This window comes from Heteronotia binoei, chromosome 4 (assembly GCF_032191835.1).
Source record: "Heteronotia binoei isolate CCM8104 ecotype False Entrance Well chromosome 4, APGP_CSIRO_Hbin_v1, whole genome shotgun sequence".
NCBI lineage: Eukaryota > Metazoa > Chordata > Lepidosauria > Squamata > Gekkonidae > Heteronotia > Heteronotia binoei.
This window is the reverse complement of record NC_083226.1, coordinates 112,883,570-112,901,057: the sequence shown is the minus strand read 5'-3', so window position 1 is coordinate 112,901,057 and position 17,488 is coordinate 112,883,570. Positions and strand designations below refer to the sequence as shown.

Sequence of the window (17,488 nt, the reverse complement as noted above, 5' to 3'; positions counted from 1 at the left end):
TTCTAATATTGTCTCTTATTTGCCTTTTGGGAAGAAACCCCGCTTGATCTTCCTTTATAAAGTTTATCAAATGTTGTTTAAGCTGTTCTGCCAAGATTCTTGTATATATTTTATAGTCATTATGTAATAGCGAAATTGGTGTGTAATTTTTTACATTCGTGACATCTCTATCTTCCTTTGGAATCAACGAAATAACAGCTTCTTTCCATGTATTTGGTATTTTCCCTTTTATTCTTATCATATTCATCAACTTCTGCAATTTCGGTATTAACTCCTCTTTAAAGGTTTTTAAAAATTTAGCTGTATATCCATCTGTCCAAGGTGCCTTCCCATTTTTCATTGTGTTAATTGCTGCTTCAATTTCTATTTTTTCAATTGGATCATTCAAAACTTTTCGCATATTTTCTGTTAACTGTTCTATTTTTATCTTTTATACTTTTCTTTCTTTATTTTGAATAACTTGGCATAATACTTTATTTCTTTATTTTAAATAACTTGGCATAATACTTAAATATTCTCTTTTTATTCCCTCTTGGCTAACCACCTCTTTTCCATCTACCACATTTTTATTAATTTTATTTTCTCTTTTTCTTCAGTTGCCAAGCCAAATATTTTCCAGGTTTGTTTGCTCTCTCAAAAGATTTCTGCTGCATTCTTTTCAAATTCCATTCCAATTCTTTATTTAACAAATGTCTCATTTGCGTTTGCAGTATTGTAATTTCCCTTATAATTTTCTTTTTCCCTGGTCTTTTTCTCAACTCCCCTTCTTTTTTCTTTTTTTCATTTTGAATGTCCAACATCTGTTTTTCTTTTGTTTTCTTATCTTTATTATTCAAAGTAATCAATATTCCTCTCATTACTGCTTTATAGGCATCCCAGACCGTCTAAAATTCTATATCCTCTTTGTCGTTCATTTGAAAGAAAGCTTTAGTTTCATTTTCTAGGGATGTCACTATTTCTTTATTCTGTAGTAAATCTTCATTCAATCTCCATCTTCTCAGTTTCTTAGACAGTTTTGTAATCCACATTATTGGGTTATGATCCGCCCAATTTTAGGTAAAATCTCTATTTTCTTTGTTATAATGCCTAAGTCTTTAGTGCCCCACAACATGTCAGTTCTGGAAAAAGTTTTATGTCTTGCTGAAAAAAAGGTATAGTCCCACACTTCAGGATTAAATTTCCTCCATATATGCTCCAAATGTTCTTGTTTGACCTATTCAAAAAAAGACTTTGGCAATTTTTCTTCTTTGTTATTATTTTCCCCCAGACCTATCCAGTGTATTCTTAATTGTTCCATTAAAGTCCCCCATTATCAAAACTTGGTCATAAGTCAGTTCATCAAATTGTTGTATAATGTCATTTTAAAAAACATCCTTTGCACTATTTGGTTCATACATTCCCAATAACAATGGGTTTTTTTCCATTTAATATTATTTCTACTTCTAAAAATCTTCCATCTTTATCTTTAAACAGTAATTTTGGCTCCAATTCTTGTTTAATATAAAAAATCACTCCCCTTTTCTTCTGTTCAGCCAATGAAGAAAATTCTAGTCCCAATTGTTTATTCCATAAAAATTTGTAATCCTTTTGTTTGATATGCACTTCTTGTAAACAAACTATATTACAATTTTGCTTTTTAATCCAATGAAACGTTGCCTTTCTTTTTTGTGGTGAATTTTGTCCATTTACATTCCAAGACAATAATTTGTAATCCATCATGGTGCAAATTCTTTATGTTCTTCATAAAATCTACACAGTTCCTGTGCGTTTATAATTGTGGTTCTTTCCCCCTGAAGTTCAAAACTCAAACCTTCAGGTATTATCCATCTATACCTCATTTCATTGTCCCATAATTTTTCTGTCAGTTTTTTATATGTTCTTCTTTCATTTATCACTTGCCTTGGCAACTCCCTCATAATTCTTACTCTATTGCCTCCCCCTATCAATGTCTTTTCAAAGTTTTTATTCATGATCTTTTCCACCATTTCTTTTGTCATATATCTTATAACCACATCTCTTGGTAGATTATTTTTTTGGCATAGAGTGAGTTCACTCTATTCATATAATCATACATATTTCTAGTCCCTTCAGGATCTTCCTCCAAAAATTCTGCAATTATTTTTATTATATATTCTTTCAAGTCACCATCTTCCTTTTCAGGTACTCCTCTCAGACGTATCTGAGTCTCCATCAATTTGCAGTTATGGATTGCCACTTTTTCTTGTATTTTCAACAAGGTGGAATCATGTACTTTCATTTTCCCTTCTACCTCCTGCACTTTCTTAGATGTTTCCTCAGTCTCATTTCTGAGATCTTCAATATCTTTTTTGATCTTTTCTATAATTTCTTTTTTAGATGTGTTTATCATCTCTTTCATGCCTCTCATCATTCTGGCCTCCATTGCCTCTAATTGTTCCTGCATTTTCTCCAGTGAGGTAGCCCTTACACAGGTTTGTTTGTGTTCTGATATTTAAAAAAAACACCAAAAATTTTGATCTCACCAATTTCAATTTTGATTATCAAGTTCAGTAGATTAGAGCTTGCTTTTTCCAACAAGCCTAATTTCGCCATCCTCAGAGCTTCTCAGACCAAGATTAATTTTTAAAGTTTTTAAATCCTTCAAAATGGCGGTTGCGACTTTCTGCTTCCCCTTTAAAAAAATTTCTTTTTTCCTTTAAAAACTTCTAAAGTCCAATATAAACAATATGTCCAATAATATTTATTTTCTTATAATCACCTCAATTATTCCCAACAATTTTTAATGTCCCGAACACTTTAAAAATATTATTTTAATTTTAACCTCCTTGCAATGGCCGCCGATGTTTCTCTATGTTATTATAGTCCTAGAGTAGGCTTTTCGTCTGCTACTTCCTGCTTTACTTGCCACCAAATCTTGTTTTCACTGGTAAAGAGATCGCATGATACTGACGTGCTTCCTGTGTTGACTGTATATGCTGCAGGTCTGTGACGATGGTGCTCTTTTTTCAAAACCGCAAGTAGACCAAACAATAAGTTCCTTTCCACTTTTTAGCACTGTCCTTTAAATTTACAAAGTCCAAATTTCACCTCTGCATCTCTTCTTCTTCCAAGCTTTCTAGATTTCCATTTCTCACCTTTTGAATTTATTCTGTTTAACTGTAAATAGTCCCAGAATGAAAGATACTAATCAGTACCTTTTCTGCCAATTATCCAGATCCACACCGGTCTCGTGTAGCTTTAGATGTTTAGTAATGTCCAAGAAGGTTAGGATTCTGTCGAGCTTATGTCAAATAAATGACTGTGAGAACTTCTGCAGATGATGAAAATGCAACTCTTCTCTGGAGACCCCTCAAAGCCTCAAAGGAGCCCCCCCGGGACTCCCTTTTAGCCAAGGTAAATCTCCTCAAAGTTTTCTGTGCATATCTTTGACTAATCTCTGACTGAGAAAAGTAGGCATTAATTTGCCTTCCAGTACCCCGAACAAGTTCCAGCCTGCTCTCGATATGAGAAGCAGCTCAGCTCGGCATTTTCCTCCCCCGGAAGTCCCTGTTTTAAAATGATGTATAGATGGTATATGAGTCCTAAAAAATTGGCAAAGATGAATAACAAGATGCCAGACAGATGTTAGAAATGTAAAAAAAATGAAGGTTCTTTCTACCATATGTGGTAGACTTGTGAAAGAGCAAAAAAGTATTGGCAGATGATTCAACAAGAAATTTCTAAGATCTTGGGATATGAAATTAAGAAAGTTTCAGAGACTTTCCTGTTGGGATTACAAATGGAAAAATTTCCAAAAAAATATAGAACTTTGATTTGGTACTTGCTTTCAGCTGCTAGGACATTATATGTGCAGTTGTGGAAGCAAGAAAAAATACCAGAGAAATGGGATTGGATTATAAAAATTATGACATGGAGTGAAATGGAGAAATTAACAAGAATATTAAGAGACTATGATTTAGAAGTTTTTAAGACGGAGTGGAAAAAGTTTAGAAGATATGTAGAAAAAGAGTAGAAAATAAAAGGACATTGGACAATTTTTGATAATGATTTAAGTTTTAGAAAGAAGAAGAATGTAATTTTTTGTTTTATTAGTTAAGGGTACCTTTAAATATTAGCATTTTAAGTAAATAACATCGGCAGGGGTCAAGTAACAGGGGAAGGGGTGTTGGTCTTCCGCGTTTATTGAGTAAGAGCTCTGAAGACGCCAATAAATCCAGTCCTGTACACAGCTGTGTTTAAACTAGCTATATATAATTTATTTACAGTTATGATACAGACTGTCAAAGTGCTCCACTTACAATTCACCATCCAACCTCCTCAAGTAGCATAGCACTTCTGTACATTTATACAATTCTTCCAGATGATGAACCAATCAAGTTTGTGCTGAGTCATGCTCATTTCAGCCTGGCTGATGCAATCTGGCAGTCTGCCAAATGCCCCTGCCAGCTGGATCATCTACTGTCATTTAGATCTTGTGCTCTCAGCAGTGGCCTGATGCCTGCACATATACTAACACCCCTCCTCAGGTACAGACCACTAGTTGCATCAGATCCCTTAATGTTATGAAATTTTTCTACAGTGACATTTTAATGCACACATCAGCAACATTACATTGCTTCAATAGCATTCCTTTTACAATTCCATTTTTATTGTCATAGTTTAGTACCTTAGCAGCCAACATTGCCTTTCTTTAGCCATCAGTTGCTGTTAGGCAACTTAGTTTAGTTGGCTTCTCCCAGCCCTTTACAATTACATTCCTGCTGGCAGCTCCCCAGGCATGCACATTTTAGTGTTTATTTAACAATCACATGCCTTTGTTTAATGTTCCGCCCACCAGCCTTCAGTCTTCCCCATAGTTCAAATCTAACACACTTTGATAGCATCGAGGCTCCGTGGCGGGCACATAGTTTACAGCTGTGTCAAACCCATACCTCTTTGGAGGCACCCCCTTGTTCATCCGGGTTGACACCCTGACTTCTGGCTGTGCAGTCTGTGTACTAACAGAGCTTTCCCCTTTTACAGCCTCTAAACCGTCAGAGCCCTGAGTTTTCTCCCTCCCCTCTGCTGAGGAAGTCTCATGTTTGCTAGTTACATGCCCCTTCTCACTCTGCTGAGACGCCAGTAACTTTATACTGCTGGGTACTTCATTTGCATGCACCCTGCTCCAGCTTTCGTCCTCACAGAATGAGGCAGACCTGCTAAACCGCAGCATATTTCTCTCATCATCAAATCCATACGCTTTCATCCCATTCTGGTACCCCAAGAACAGCAATTTCCTTGCTCTGGCACCTCCTTTTCTTCTTTTGTCTAATGGCACATTTACCCAAGCCTTGGAGCCAAAGATTCGTAGAAAATCCAAGCATGATTTTTTCCCATACAGTACCCTTTAGGGAATGTCATCAGTTGCTTGGGTCCACAACCGGTTTATAATAAAGCACGCTGTTCTCAGTGCCTCTCCCCAAAAAGCTATTTTTAGTTCGTTATCTTTTAACATAGCGTGGAGCATTGTTTGAAGGACTCCCCCTTTTCTCTCTGCTACCCCATTTTCTGATGGGGTAGAGACATTAGCCATTCTGTGATGTATTCCCTGGTCTCTAAGCCAGGAGGCAAATTGATTTCCAACAAACTCTCCCCCCATATCTGTTTGCAAAGCACCTATTTTGCAGTTTAACTACCTTTGCACATGCTTAGCCCAGTATTTAAAGGTTAAATACACCTCTGATTTCTGTTTCATCACATACACCCAAGTAAAACGACTGTGGTCATCTACCAAGATTAGGGCATATTTGTTCTTAGATACACTGGGAGCATAAGGATCGATGTCTGCATGAATTAGCTGTAGGGGCTTCTCAGAGACTCTATTGCTTACTTTGGCCACTGGGTAAGCCTTGGATTTTGCCTGCTTGCACACATTACAGTCAAGGTATGCATTGCAAGACTAGCTTTTCCCCTTCTAGAATGGCCAGAGTATGGCTTGCATGTCCCAACCTCCTGTGCAACCTACGGAAACATTTATGGTGAGGCTGCTTGTTACCCACAGCTTGTGCTTTCCCTTCAGTCTGATCTAGCACATACACATTATCTTTTAATATACCCCTGGCCAATTGTTTACGTCCCTTAAAGATGTTACAACTATTTACATCAAAAGTTACAGTAAAGCCTGCCTTAGTCAATGCAGAGACGCTTAACAGGCTTGTCTCAAGACTAGGCACACACATTTACAAATTTGTGCTTCAGTCCAGGAAAATGCACAGTCCCTTGGCAGAGAACCTCAGTTTTTCTGCCATCAGCAAGACTCACAAACCACAGATTTGCAGGTTCAGTGTCCTTTAGTAGTCTCTCCTCGCAGCAGAACATCTGGGTGGCCCCAGAGTCGATAATCCACAGTGCTCTCTGCAGACCCGAGTCAGTCTTCATCAGTTTCACTTGCTGGTTCTGTGAAGACCTCTACCTGCCTCTCTGTAGCTCAGGGCAACTCCTCTTCAGATATTTTTCACTGCCGCAAAGAAAACATTTCTTCTTTACTTTCAGCACTCTCTCCTCCAGTGTCTGCTGCCAGCTCGAGACGTTTCCCACATGCTCCAGCTCCGGCTTCTGCTGGCTTTGACGAGCGTGGGCTGCCTGCTCTCTGCACTCTTGCTGTCTTTGGTCTTCAACCAGAAGCTTGCCAGTCACATAGTTTAGAGTGAGTTTATCAGTATCCTGGCCCTCGAACACCATTAACAGCATATCAAGTCTTTCATGCAAAGAGCTCAGAATAATGTACACTTTATCCTCTTCTGAAATTGTTTTGCCTCTCTGCTCCAATTCCTGGAAGCATGCAGATAAGCTGTTGAGATGGTCTCTCACCGTCTCTCCGGCCAGCATTCTCTTTCGATACAGCTTCCTCATCAGAGATATCAGCGAGCCAGCTGTTGTCTGCACGTATACAGCCTTGAGCACGTCCCAGGCTTCCTTCGCCAGTTGTTTTCCTCCAACGTGCACTAACTGGTCATCAGAAATACTCAATATTATGGTTGCAAGAGCCTTCTGGTCCCGAACAACATCTTCAGATGTGGGGTCCGCAGGAGGAGCAGATACACAGTTCCACAGCCCCTCTCATTTCAGGAAATGTTCAGTACGTAATGCCCACACATTATAGTTAGAAGGAGTCAGCTTCTCTATCAGCACTGTAGCCGCCACTGTAGCCATCCTGCTCAGCACTGCTTCTCACCTACTGCTGTTCTCCTCCACCGAGGCAGCTTCCTCCTTACTCCTGGAGCACTCTTGGAGGGAAAGGAAGAATGTGTTTATTCCAAGTTTCTTTTGTTTCTGGTTTGCTCATCCGGTGCTGGCTTAAAAGTGTAACTGAAGACTTTTTCTATTCAATAAATATTATTACCTTTTGAATCTGAAAGTGTTCTCTGGGCCAAAGAGTTCTCCAGCAGGCTATTCATTTGCCAGAGGGGGCTCCAGATTGGGAGGGCAGTGAGGAAGGCACCTGTTGCCAACCCTCCAGAAGGTAGCCTCAAGGAATTTGGTCCCTATATTAAACAGGTACTGGTAACAGGAGATGAGAGAAGGAGCCTCAGGTTATGCAGGGGGTCAGGAGTCTGTCCCTCCTAGCTGCAAGACCCCAAAAGGACAGTGGTGGCAGTGATACCCTAAGTGGCAGGAAGCGGAATAGCTCTCTCCAGGAGTTGGCAAACCAATGGAGGGAGTGGGCAGTATGGGGTCTGCGAGGCATAGCAGCCTGGTTCTGCCACAGCTAATGATACATAAGCAGTGAAAAGCAGCATTGCCTTGGTTGACTATGGGAATTAAATTCATTTCTCTTAATCAAGGAACATATGGATTTCAGTGAGATCTTCAAAGTTATACAGGTATGAAACAGTGCTTTTTGCAATTAGTATCTTAATGAAATAAAAACTTTTGTATCAATTTTTGTTTTTCAGTATGCATTCCTGTATTTACATATGCATTCTGCCATTTTTCACATACCTAATTACTTCCCACTGTTTATAAACAAGATTTGATTCATTTATTGGCACTAATTACAGTGTTGTCACAGAAATGAAGCAAAATTAAAATTCATGATGCATAACACATTGTTTTGTACACAGATATTAGACGATAACTTGTATTTGGCACAGTTCTTACTTTGCATATTCTTAAAAATAAATTAAAGCTACAAAAAGATGAGGTTCTATTACATAAGGGTAAATGAGTTTTAACACTATAAAAAGGCAGCTTCATGCAGATGGCTTTCTGCTGCTTACATTATTGATATTCCTTATGACTCTTTTCCCAAACAGATTACACATATGCAGATTGTCATCTTAAATCTCAGGAAATATAAAGTTTAAGATGAATCCTTGTCCAGAAGCAGCTATCATAGCTTTAAAATTTACTTGAGAAGAATTTGTAAAATGCTTGCTCTATCACCATTTTGTCTAGTGCAGTCTGATCTCCTAGTTGTGTCAATATTCCTTGACGTGCTGCTTAAAACTGGACAAATATAGAGTAATTTACATTTTTACAAAGTAGTTAGGAAGTTTGATTTGATTCTACTGCTTATATTTTTCAACAGTCATAATTGTACCATGATAAGTCTGATTTCAGGGTGCTCAACTTCGTAAACCTTTTATGTGTCTTTTTGAGTGGCAGCTACGTTTATTTTTGCCGCTGATCAAAGAATTAGGAGCTATTATGCATATCACAATGGATTTTGTTATGTATATTCTGCAATCCAGAAGAGCTATTAAATCACAATCGTAAGCACAGCTTCTTGTTTGATCTCTGTTGGAAACTCTGCATAGAGAATCAGCTTTGAAGGAGACCTACTTTTGAGGCGATATGAATGCATTTTCCTCTCTTTGCCACAGGGCAAATAGAAGCTAATAATTTATTTTTCCTGGAGCAATGTGTACTTGCATTTTAACTGAAAAGCAAAATCAAAGGAATTATTCTAGACTGAGTAGCAAATAGCAACAATGATTTTAAGATGGTATATCAGGCTTCTATTGTGTTTCAGTTACCTTGTTAGCTAATGCAGCACTTGACAAAAATGTAGTGGTTAAAATTCCATTTTTCCACAGTTCATCACACCTGCAAAGTAGGGTGCTTGTTAGATGTGATCGTTTTGTGAAAGTGTAAGTGACAGAAATGGATTTATATGTATAGACATAATGTGGATCAGAAGAGGAGTTCTTGTGAGAGAAGCTAATACAAAAGCTAGTATGTTCCTTGCCCCCCCCCCCAAAAAAAGGTCCAAATGATCTGCAGCCTAGCCTAGAATTTACTTCAGCATCAGCATAACAAGCAGATTTCCTGAAGTACACATTGATATGTGTTTAGAGGTGAGCCCTGTAATTTTCCTTATATTTTTACTTGATGCAGAAGAAAAACTGGAGGGAATTTTTCCCCACATCATCTATATGCATGCATACAAATGATGCATATATATTAGGGACACAGACTGGGAAAGCCCAGTTTGGTTCAGGGTTCACAAACCCGACAGCCCTGAACCAAATCCCTGAGCAAAGCCTGCTTGAACTGAACCAGTTCTGTGGGTCCCCTGGTGACATGTGCACATCACTTCCAGACAGTGTCAGACACTGCCTCGGCACACCTGCATCATCTGGAAGTGACACAAATGCATCAGCCCCTGATGTGTGCACGCCACTTCTGGGGGACATCAGGTGCTGTCCCTAACATGCCCATGTTACCCAGAAGTGATGCAAGCACATCAGACAACACACTTGCATCATTTCTGGATGACACAGGTATACCAGGGGGGTGCCCAACACTGCCAAGAAGTGTGCACATGGGAGGGGTGAACACCTGAACCGAGCAGAAGCTTGGTGAGTGTTCAGGGTCTGGGTTCTTAAACCTGCCAAATTCAGACTGAACTTTGGTTCGAGTCTGTTACACCACATGCACATAATACTTACAAATAGACATATACACTTAGGGTTCCCAGCCTCCAGGTGAGGCCTAGTGATCCCTCAGAAATTACAACTGATCTCCAGACTACAGAGATCAGTTACTCCAGAGACCATGACAACTTTGGTGGGTGAACCTTATGGCATTACATCCCTGCTGAACTAACTCCCCACCCAAAATCTACCTCCGTGTTCTGCCTTCAGATTGGGAAATTCCTGGAGATTTGGAGTTAACAACTGTAGTTGATGGAGAAATTGGGACAAAATTGGCAAAGCCTTCTTTTGAACTCCAGATTTTGTTATGGATTTGTATTCCTTACATACATATTCCATGCACGTACATGTTTGAAGGGGCTACAATAGAAAGGCCTACCATGGACTGTTTATGACAATGGCTGGACACCTTAACTGATGTTCCTGAAGTAATTAGCAGGGCTTTGGCTTAAACTTATAGGAAGAAGGAAGAAGTCAACTTGTTCTCTTTCTTATCAACACAAGGCTACCAGTAACTGCTCAAAGTGGAGGCTGATTAAGTATTCTGCCATTCCATGCTCAAAAGCAATGGATAGGCTGCATTTTCTTTTGACATTAATAGAAATCTGAAAACTGTCTTTAAGCTCAAGATCATCTTTGCTTACATCAGAGAAGACCAAGTTAATGCCTAAGTTAACAGTAAAAGAAGGTGCCCTGTAACATATTCAAGTTGGAGACATATTTGAGGCTTGTTGATTCCTCCTCCCCTCCCTACCTCTACGTAGTGGCAGAAAGCAAGGGCACTGAAGTGGTTGCTTGTCTTGGGCCTGAGGTCAGTTGAACCTTAGTGTTGCAGTGTGGTTACAGCAACTGGGCAGTACTTCTACAAATGAAAATAAATTCCATATTCTTTTCTTTTTATTGTGTATTTAGGAACTTTCTGTACATGGGAATGGTGCAGACTAGAGACACATCCTGCTTTCCTTTGTTTCATTAAGAAATGATTAGCAGATTTCTGTCCATCTGAGTAGAAAACAAAAGGAACTTTTTTTAACCCATTGAAACAGAACTATGCAATAAGTCCTGTGTACAGTGTAATGTTAGCCAAATTGCCCTCAGTTGAGGTACAGGGGAATTTATTAGGTGGGCAAAGATGACAAATACACATGGTCAGTAACCTATGTATACAGGAAGCAGTCTTCCCAGGAACCCTTTGAAATAATGAGATTGATGGTAAACCAAAAGAATTTGAATTAGAAAAATAGTTCAAACAGACAAGGGAATAAATCACACAATCACACAGTCCTAGGAAAAATAGCAAGAAATTGGATAGGGAAACACATATGGAAATAACACAGACAAGGAAATACTTTACCAGTCTCAAAGAATCCAGAAGAACGATCCAAAAGCAAGGGTGATAAGGGGAGGAGGACGTGAGAAACGACCAGCATAACTCACTATATAATGGGCCCAGTACCGATAAGGTATTTGGGGTATCTCAAGCAGCAAAGGTGGGGATACTGCAAGAGACACACCGAACTGGCCAAAAACCAGCCTTCATATAGCCAAATTTGTGTCCTGAGGCTCTGTCACGTGACCTATGACATCACCCTGGAGATGGCTCCCAGGAAATTGACAAAAGGATTAATGGGTGCTGATGGTTTTACGTATTGGAAACCATCACTAAAACAAAGAAATATGATGAGTACCAAACTACTATTGTGACACTGGAGCTAACACAATGGAAAAGGTCTACATGACACCATTATGTCCTTGACAGCAATCATCTTTCTGGATGTTTTTGTGTCAGACGCTTGCCTAGATGGTTGGCAGGAACAGTCTTGTTAGGTGTGAAGACGTGGCAGCAAGTCTATTGTTGACTGTTGGCTTCTTCATTTACATCTCCATAGCACAACTGAAGTACGCGGGACTTTTGTCTCACCCTCATGACGCTTGGCAGGAATGAGAGTTGTTGTTTTAGGACATTGTAGGAACATTGCTTCTATGAGGGCTGCTTCTTGGCACTGTCTTCTGATGACAGAAACACAGTTGCAGTCTGCACGGCTGGGAAGCTCTTTAGGGAAGTGTAATCTGGAGTCCATATGTGCAGGTGAAGCACGAAAAGTCACTCCAATAGCAGGAACAGGCAATGAACTGTCTGGAGCTTGGCTGGAGGATCTTGCTGTGTTAGTTCATACAGAGTAAAATGTCCATACTGGGCTGGCACCCATGCCAAAGGCTTAGAGTCCAACCAGACTTGAGTGTCCAATAAGGCAGAATGTATGTGAGTTTAAGGATAAAAGTCCATGGTGGCTAACAGTCCATGTGGGTCTGGCATCAGAGCCAGGGGAATCATAGTCCATTAATGATGGAGAGGGGGTCCAAGACTAACAGTAACTTCAGCTCCCGTCTTTCTCTGTAGTCAGCCCCCCACATTTTCAATGAAACGTTAGTTTCTGCTTTGATGCAGCATGAAGGACTGCTAGAAAGACTCCATTCTGTATGCTTGAAAATTCTTGTTTGTAAAGTGGGGTCAAATTGACCTGGAGAAAGGGGCGGGGCTGGATAAATCTCTGCTTTCTATTTTCTGTGACCTTTTGTATTTAACAACCTTAATTGAGTCAATACTCTGTGGTTTTTCATGCCACTCTCCTGCAATTTTTGTAAATTGTGGTGTAATAAAGTATGGGGTCATGTTGACAAAATGTTATGATTTCTTATTTTATTTTTTATATCTCCTTTTTAATAAAACTGCAGTAATGTTTTGTACTGCCAAATATTTCTTAAAAGGTTGACTTCTTTGGCAGCTTGTGGAATGCTCAGTGCAAGTCCCAGGGTTTTTTCTATTTATATAACTTTTTTTGTCTTTCTGTTCCTTATACTAGATCAGTAAAGAACACTTTTTGTCAAGGCAAAAATTTTAAATGGGCTTCATTGACCATGGCTTAAGAATTCATAAATACCTTGATGAATGGTATTCTCAAGACACCAATTATAAAGTTGGGCTTTTGGGGAGGCGTGCAGTGTACTCTGAACAGATTTGTAGAAAATGGGAATGCTATTTCGCAGTGCTAACCTTAGGAAGTGACGGATACTGATGTTTAAAAATTTCAAGTAGCAATGTGAAATATTTGCAGTGGTATGCTAGCACCTCAAAAATGGTCAAACATAGCCACGATGAAGATGTTTTGTTCATATCTGTGTGGAAGGAAGATCTATGTTTTTCCCTTTGATATGGGCTTTGGTAACTTATCATTATAGGAGAGTAAATTTTTAGAACCTTATGACTGCTGGTTTCATTTGCTCCTTATTTTTTTTAACTGAGGGGAACCAAAGTGTTCTCCTAAGGATCTTATCTTCTGGCATAATTTGGGAAGTGGGGCATCAATAACCCATTATCTTGTGCTCTGCACCTACAGAAAGATAATTTTTCAAGTATTTCTTTCACTGTGTGTGTGTGTGTGTGTGTGTGTACGCGCATGCATGTGTGTGTGAGTGTACAGGACCGGCCCTGTACTCGCTATCCACTGCCCCCTTCCACAGGCAGACTACAGGATGCCCGGGAAGGGGCTGTGGAGTGGTGTGTCACATTCTCAGGATGCCGGCAGGCAGGAGTCCAAAGCCAGTCCAAGGTCAAAGTCCAGGAAGTCAAGCAGGAGCCAAGTCACCAATGCAGAATCACAAGCCGGAATCAGAAGTCAATGTCCCAAAGCCAAAAGGTAAGGGTGCCAAGCAGGTCAGGATCAGGACTCAGGAAGGAGTGTGGGTGCAAGCCAGAGAATAGACTTGTTGCTTCCACAAGGTTACCAGGTCCTGGGTGGGAGCTATATAGGATCCTCAATCAGCCTGCTCCCTGAGTAGCAGTGACTCTGCTAGAACTCAGGGCTGAGAGATCTGAAGCATCGGCGTGCCTCATGTCTTTGCTGTGAAAGTTCTTTCCGGAGCCTGCTTCGAACTTTTGAGATGGGAGGAGGAGAACTTGGAGGAGATTGATCATCAACAGCTGACACTGGTGCCTGAAGAGTAATTGATGGGCCAGCTGCTGTTTGTTCAGCTGAGGAACTGGCTGGCAACTCTTCCAGGTCTGTTAACCCTTCCAGCTCCCCCTCATCAGGGCTCATGACATGCGGCACTTTCTGGGCTCTTTAAAGCCCCCCCCCATCAGCTGATTGGCAGGTAAAACACTGCAGGACCACCTCCCTCTCCCCTTCCCTTCTGCGGTGGTGTGCTCTGCCGTGCCCCCCCCCCCCCCCGTGCTCATAGGAGTGCTGCTAGAATCAGCCCTACCCACTTAAACACAGTCTTGGGCCTTTTAGCACTGAGCAAGGCTTTGCTCCTCCCTCACTTCTGAGGGAGGAGCAAAGCCTCATTCAGTGCTAAGAGGCCTGGCCCATGTTTAAGCAGGTAGGGCCGGTTCTAGCACTCCTTTGAGCAGCAGGGGTGGAGGAGACAGAGCGTGCCACTGCAGAAGGGGACGGAGGAGGAGTGTTATACTCCATTGAAATCCCTGCCTTCCCCAAACCTGGCCCTCCTCTGACTTCACATAAAAAATCTTCAGGTATTTTCCAAGCTAGAGCTGGCAACCCTATGTGCCAATTCTAACTTACTACTCAAAATTGAATAAGGCATGCACAGGGCTGGCGCATGGGAGTAGGCCAAGTAGGTGGCTACTAGGGGCACCTTGTCTGCCATGCCTGCTGTTTTCCTGACCTCGCCTCACCTATCTTCCTGACCTCGCCTCGGGGGAGCATGGCAGCAGGCATGCTTAGAGCTTGGCTCTGAGTGCTGCCTTTCTGACCTTGCTGATGCTTTCTAAGTCAGGGCACTGTCTTCCCGACCTGCCCCATGCCCTGCCCTCTCCCACTTCAGCTGGGAAGAGGTCTTTCCAGCTCCCTTTGAAGCAGGAGAGAGCCGAGCACAGGGGTGGGCCAAGCACTCGTGCTTCATGGTCCCGATGACATCATCGGGTTGTTTGTGCTTTGCACTCACAAATAAAACCCATTGGAGGTGCAGGGGTGCGGATTTCCGCCTAGGGTGCTAGAACCCCTCGTTCTGGGCCTAGGCATGCATTTTTTTTTTGAAAAAGTTGTTTCCAGGGATATAACAGGCTGTATTATTCTTGAGGTGGGCTGGGTAGCTGCTTGAAGTACAGATACAGGAGAAACATTTCTTTTTGAATGTTATATTTGACTGTAGTTAAACGATAATTTCTTTGTCTCTGTTTTTTATTTGGTTTCATTAGTCTGTTACAGCACAAAATAATCACTTGCACTGAAAAGGAATTTTACTCCTTCTAATGCTTTTCCCCTGCTTAAAATGACATTACTACCTTGCTGTCTTCTTTTTTTCGTTTACCATCTCTAGATGTTTGGTTTTTAAATTTCTTTGGTACAGTATATTAAACCAGTTGTACATATACATTAAAATGTGCTTATGCTTGATGCACAGGTTGTTTGCTAAGACAGTATTATTATTTTTTATTTTTTTATTTTATCAAATTTATATCTCGCCCTCCACTTACGGGCTCAGGGCAGCTCACAATTAAAACAAACATAAAATTTTAAAACCGGATGTACCATAAAATCATTTTCATACGTTTTACAATCATTGCATCCAAGATGTACATTGATATTCTGATTACTCCAATGTTTTTTGTTTCAGTTCTTTCATATTAACCAAGAAGCACTCAGTTATCAGTCTCTAGAACAGAGGTGTCAAACTTGCGGCCTGCAGGCTAGAACCGGCCTGCCAAGGGCTTTAATCAGGCCCATGGCTCTCTTCCCCCCCACTCCCTCCCCTTTCTGCCCTCACCCTTTCAAGATCAAGCTGCAGGAAGCAGAGGACAGGGCTGCCTTTGTGATTGCTGGCTTCTCCTTTGGACTCCGTTAAAACACAAAAAAGGTTGCAAAGAAAATGCAGGGTGGATTTTCCATTCCCAGAGTAGTCTGTGTCCTTAATGGAAAAATCCATTCTGAATTTTCTTTGCTACTTTTTGTATGTAATGGGACAGTCTGCTCACTCCCTTTATTGTCTGTATGATTTAGTTTGGTCCTAGTAAGTGGAGCATTTGTTTCAGTTTCCAGTTTTGCATATTAACTCCCAAAACCAACAGCTTCAGCTGTCTCCTTTCAAATAACTGATATTTTGAGCCAGCTTGTCTCTGCTGAACAGACCTGAGAAAGGGTGCCTGAGTGAGTACTCTATCCTGGGAACCCACAGTCAAAGCCAAAGGGAAAAATTACACCTGGAGAACAATAGACGTTCTGAGTAGGGGTGGGGGAAGAAAAGTTTGAAGAGCCCAGCCATTTCTTGTCCTCCTAGGCTCAGAGCATTTTATATTTTTAGATTATATTTTTAGTTTCTGCTGTGATCTTTATGCTTCTTCTTGATGTTTTATTTATTTATTTATTAAAAAAATTGCATTGCCAAATTTCAGTGTTCCCTGCCTCTCCATTTTAGGCATTCATCTTTTGAGGGGAGGGTGAAACTAACCACAGTTAAAATATAGAGTTCTGCAAACTCAAGGAACTCCAAGTTTTGCGGGAAAATATTAGTTTTATCAAACATACCTTCCTAATATGGGGCTCCAATGCAGAACAAGTGCCGAAGAAGACAACCAAATTTATTATCTCAAAACAACCTGTAAAAACCCCTGAAACCCTGAGAGTTGCTGACACTCTGAGTAGACTGGGGGGGAGGGGGGGGGGAGCTTGCAATGGCCAGCCATTTTATATTTTCCTGGGGTCAGAGCAATTTATATATTTCGTTTCTGCTGTGGTGCTTGTGATTGTTGTTGTTTTGTTTTTCAAACTGCATTGTCAAATCCTACTATTCCCCCACCTTTCCATTTTAGGCAGGCATCTTTTAAGGGGGGGCGGAGTTTTGGTGTCAGTTATTAAAGGCTATTAAATAAACAAAATATAGCAACATGTTATTGTTTTAAGCATACTTGTATTTTAAGTTACAAAACAATATCTTTTTATTGTGTTTGTGTCATTTATAAAGTTTATGTCTACACTACTCGGCATTACATTTTACGAAACACATTGCCCAGCCCAACAAAGTCGCATTGATGTCAGATCTGGTTCTCAAAACAAACGAGTTCAACACCACTAATCTAGGATGCTAACATTAAAAAAAAAATGACAAAGCATATACCTAAACCTCTATTTTAATATTTTGTGCAGATAAACACAAAGATTGTTCTGGTGTAACTTTACATCTGACAAATCAAAAGTAAGTATGTCCAACACCTTTTATGAAGCTTCTTTCATATTTTTCTAATGGTCCCTTCATTTGTGGGAGCTGTGTCATAGAGGCAATCCTTTTAAAGGAATCTGAACAAAAATCTGAATATTTAGGGTTTTTTTTTTTTTTAAAGACAACTGAGCAGCTTCTTCAGGTTGACTTCAGAATAAATTTATAAAATTTTGGGGAAAGGAGAGTCAGTATGAGTCAAAGAATTCACTGTTCTTTTTGAAGGAAAAATGGTAATTCAGCATTTGATTGTAGTTAAAGTACATTATCAAAAAAAGTTTAAATATTTCTTCCGTTTTTCACTTTTAAACAGTTCTTCTATCTGTCCTCTTTACCAGACCATGTTGATAACACTG

The 17,488-nt window shown here is 40.3% G+C and overlaps 1 protein-coding gene across 4 annotated transcripts in view; it reads left to right on the top strand.

Moving 5' to 3' along the window:
- PAM (peptidylglycine alpha-amidating monooxygenase) overlaps nucleotides 1-17,488 on the top strand; it is a 207,482-nt gene that overhangs the window by 80,289 nt on the left and 109,705 nt on the right. For all 4 annotated transcript variants that reach the window (XM_060235639.1, XM_060235637.1, XM_060235636.1 and 1 more), the window contains exon 7: nucleotides 17,063-17,111. In XM_060235639.1, the coding sequence (XP_060091622.1) occupies nucleotides 17,063-17,111 (49 nt within the window). The remainder of the gene's footprint in view (nucleotides 1-17,062; nucleotides 17,112-17,488) is intronic.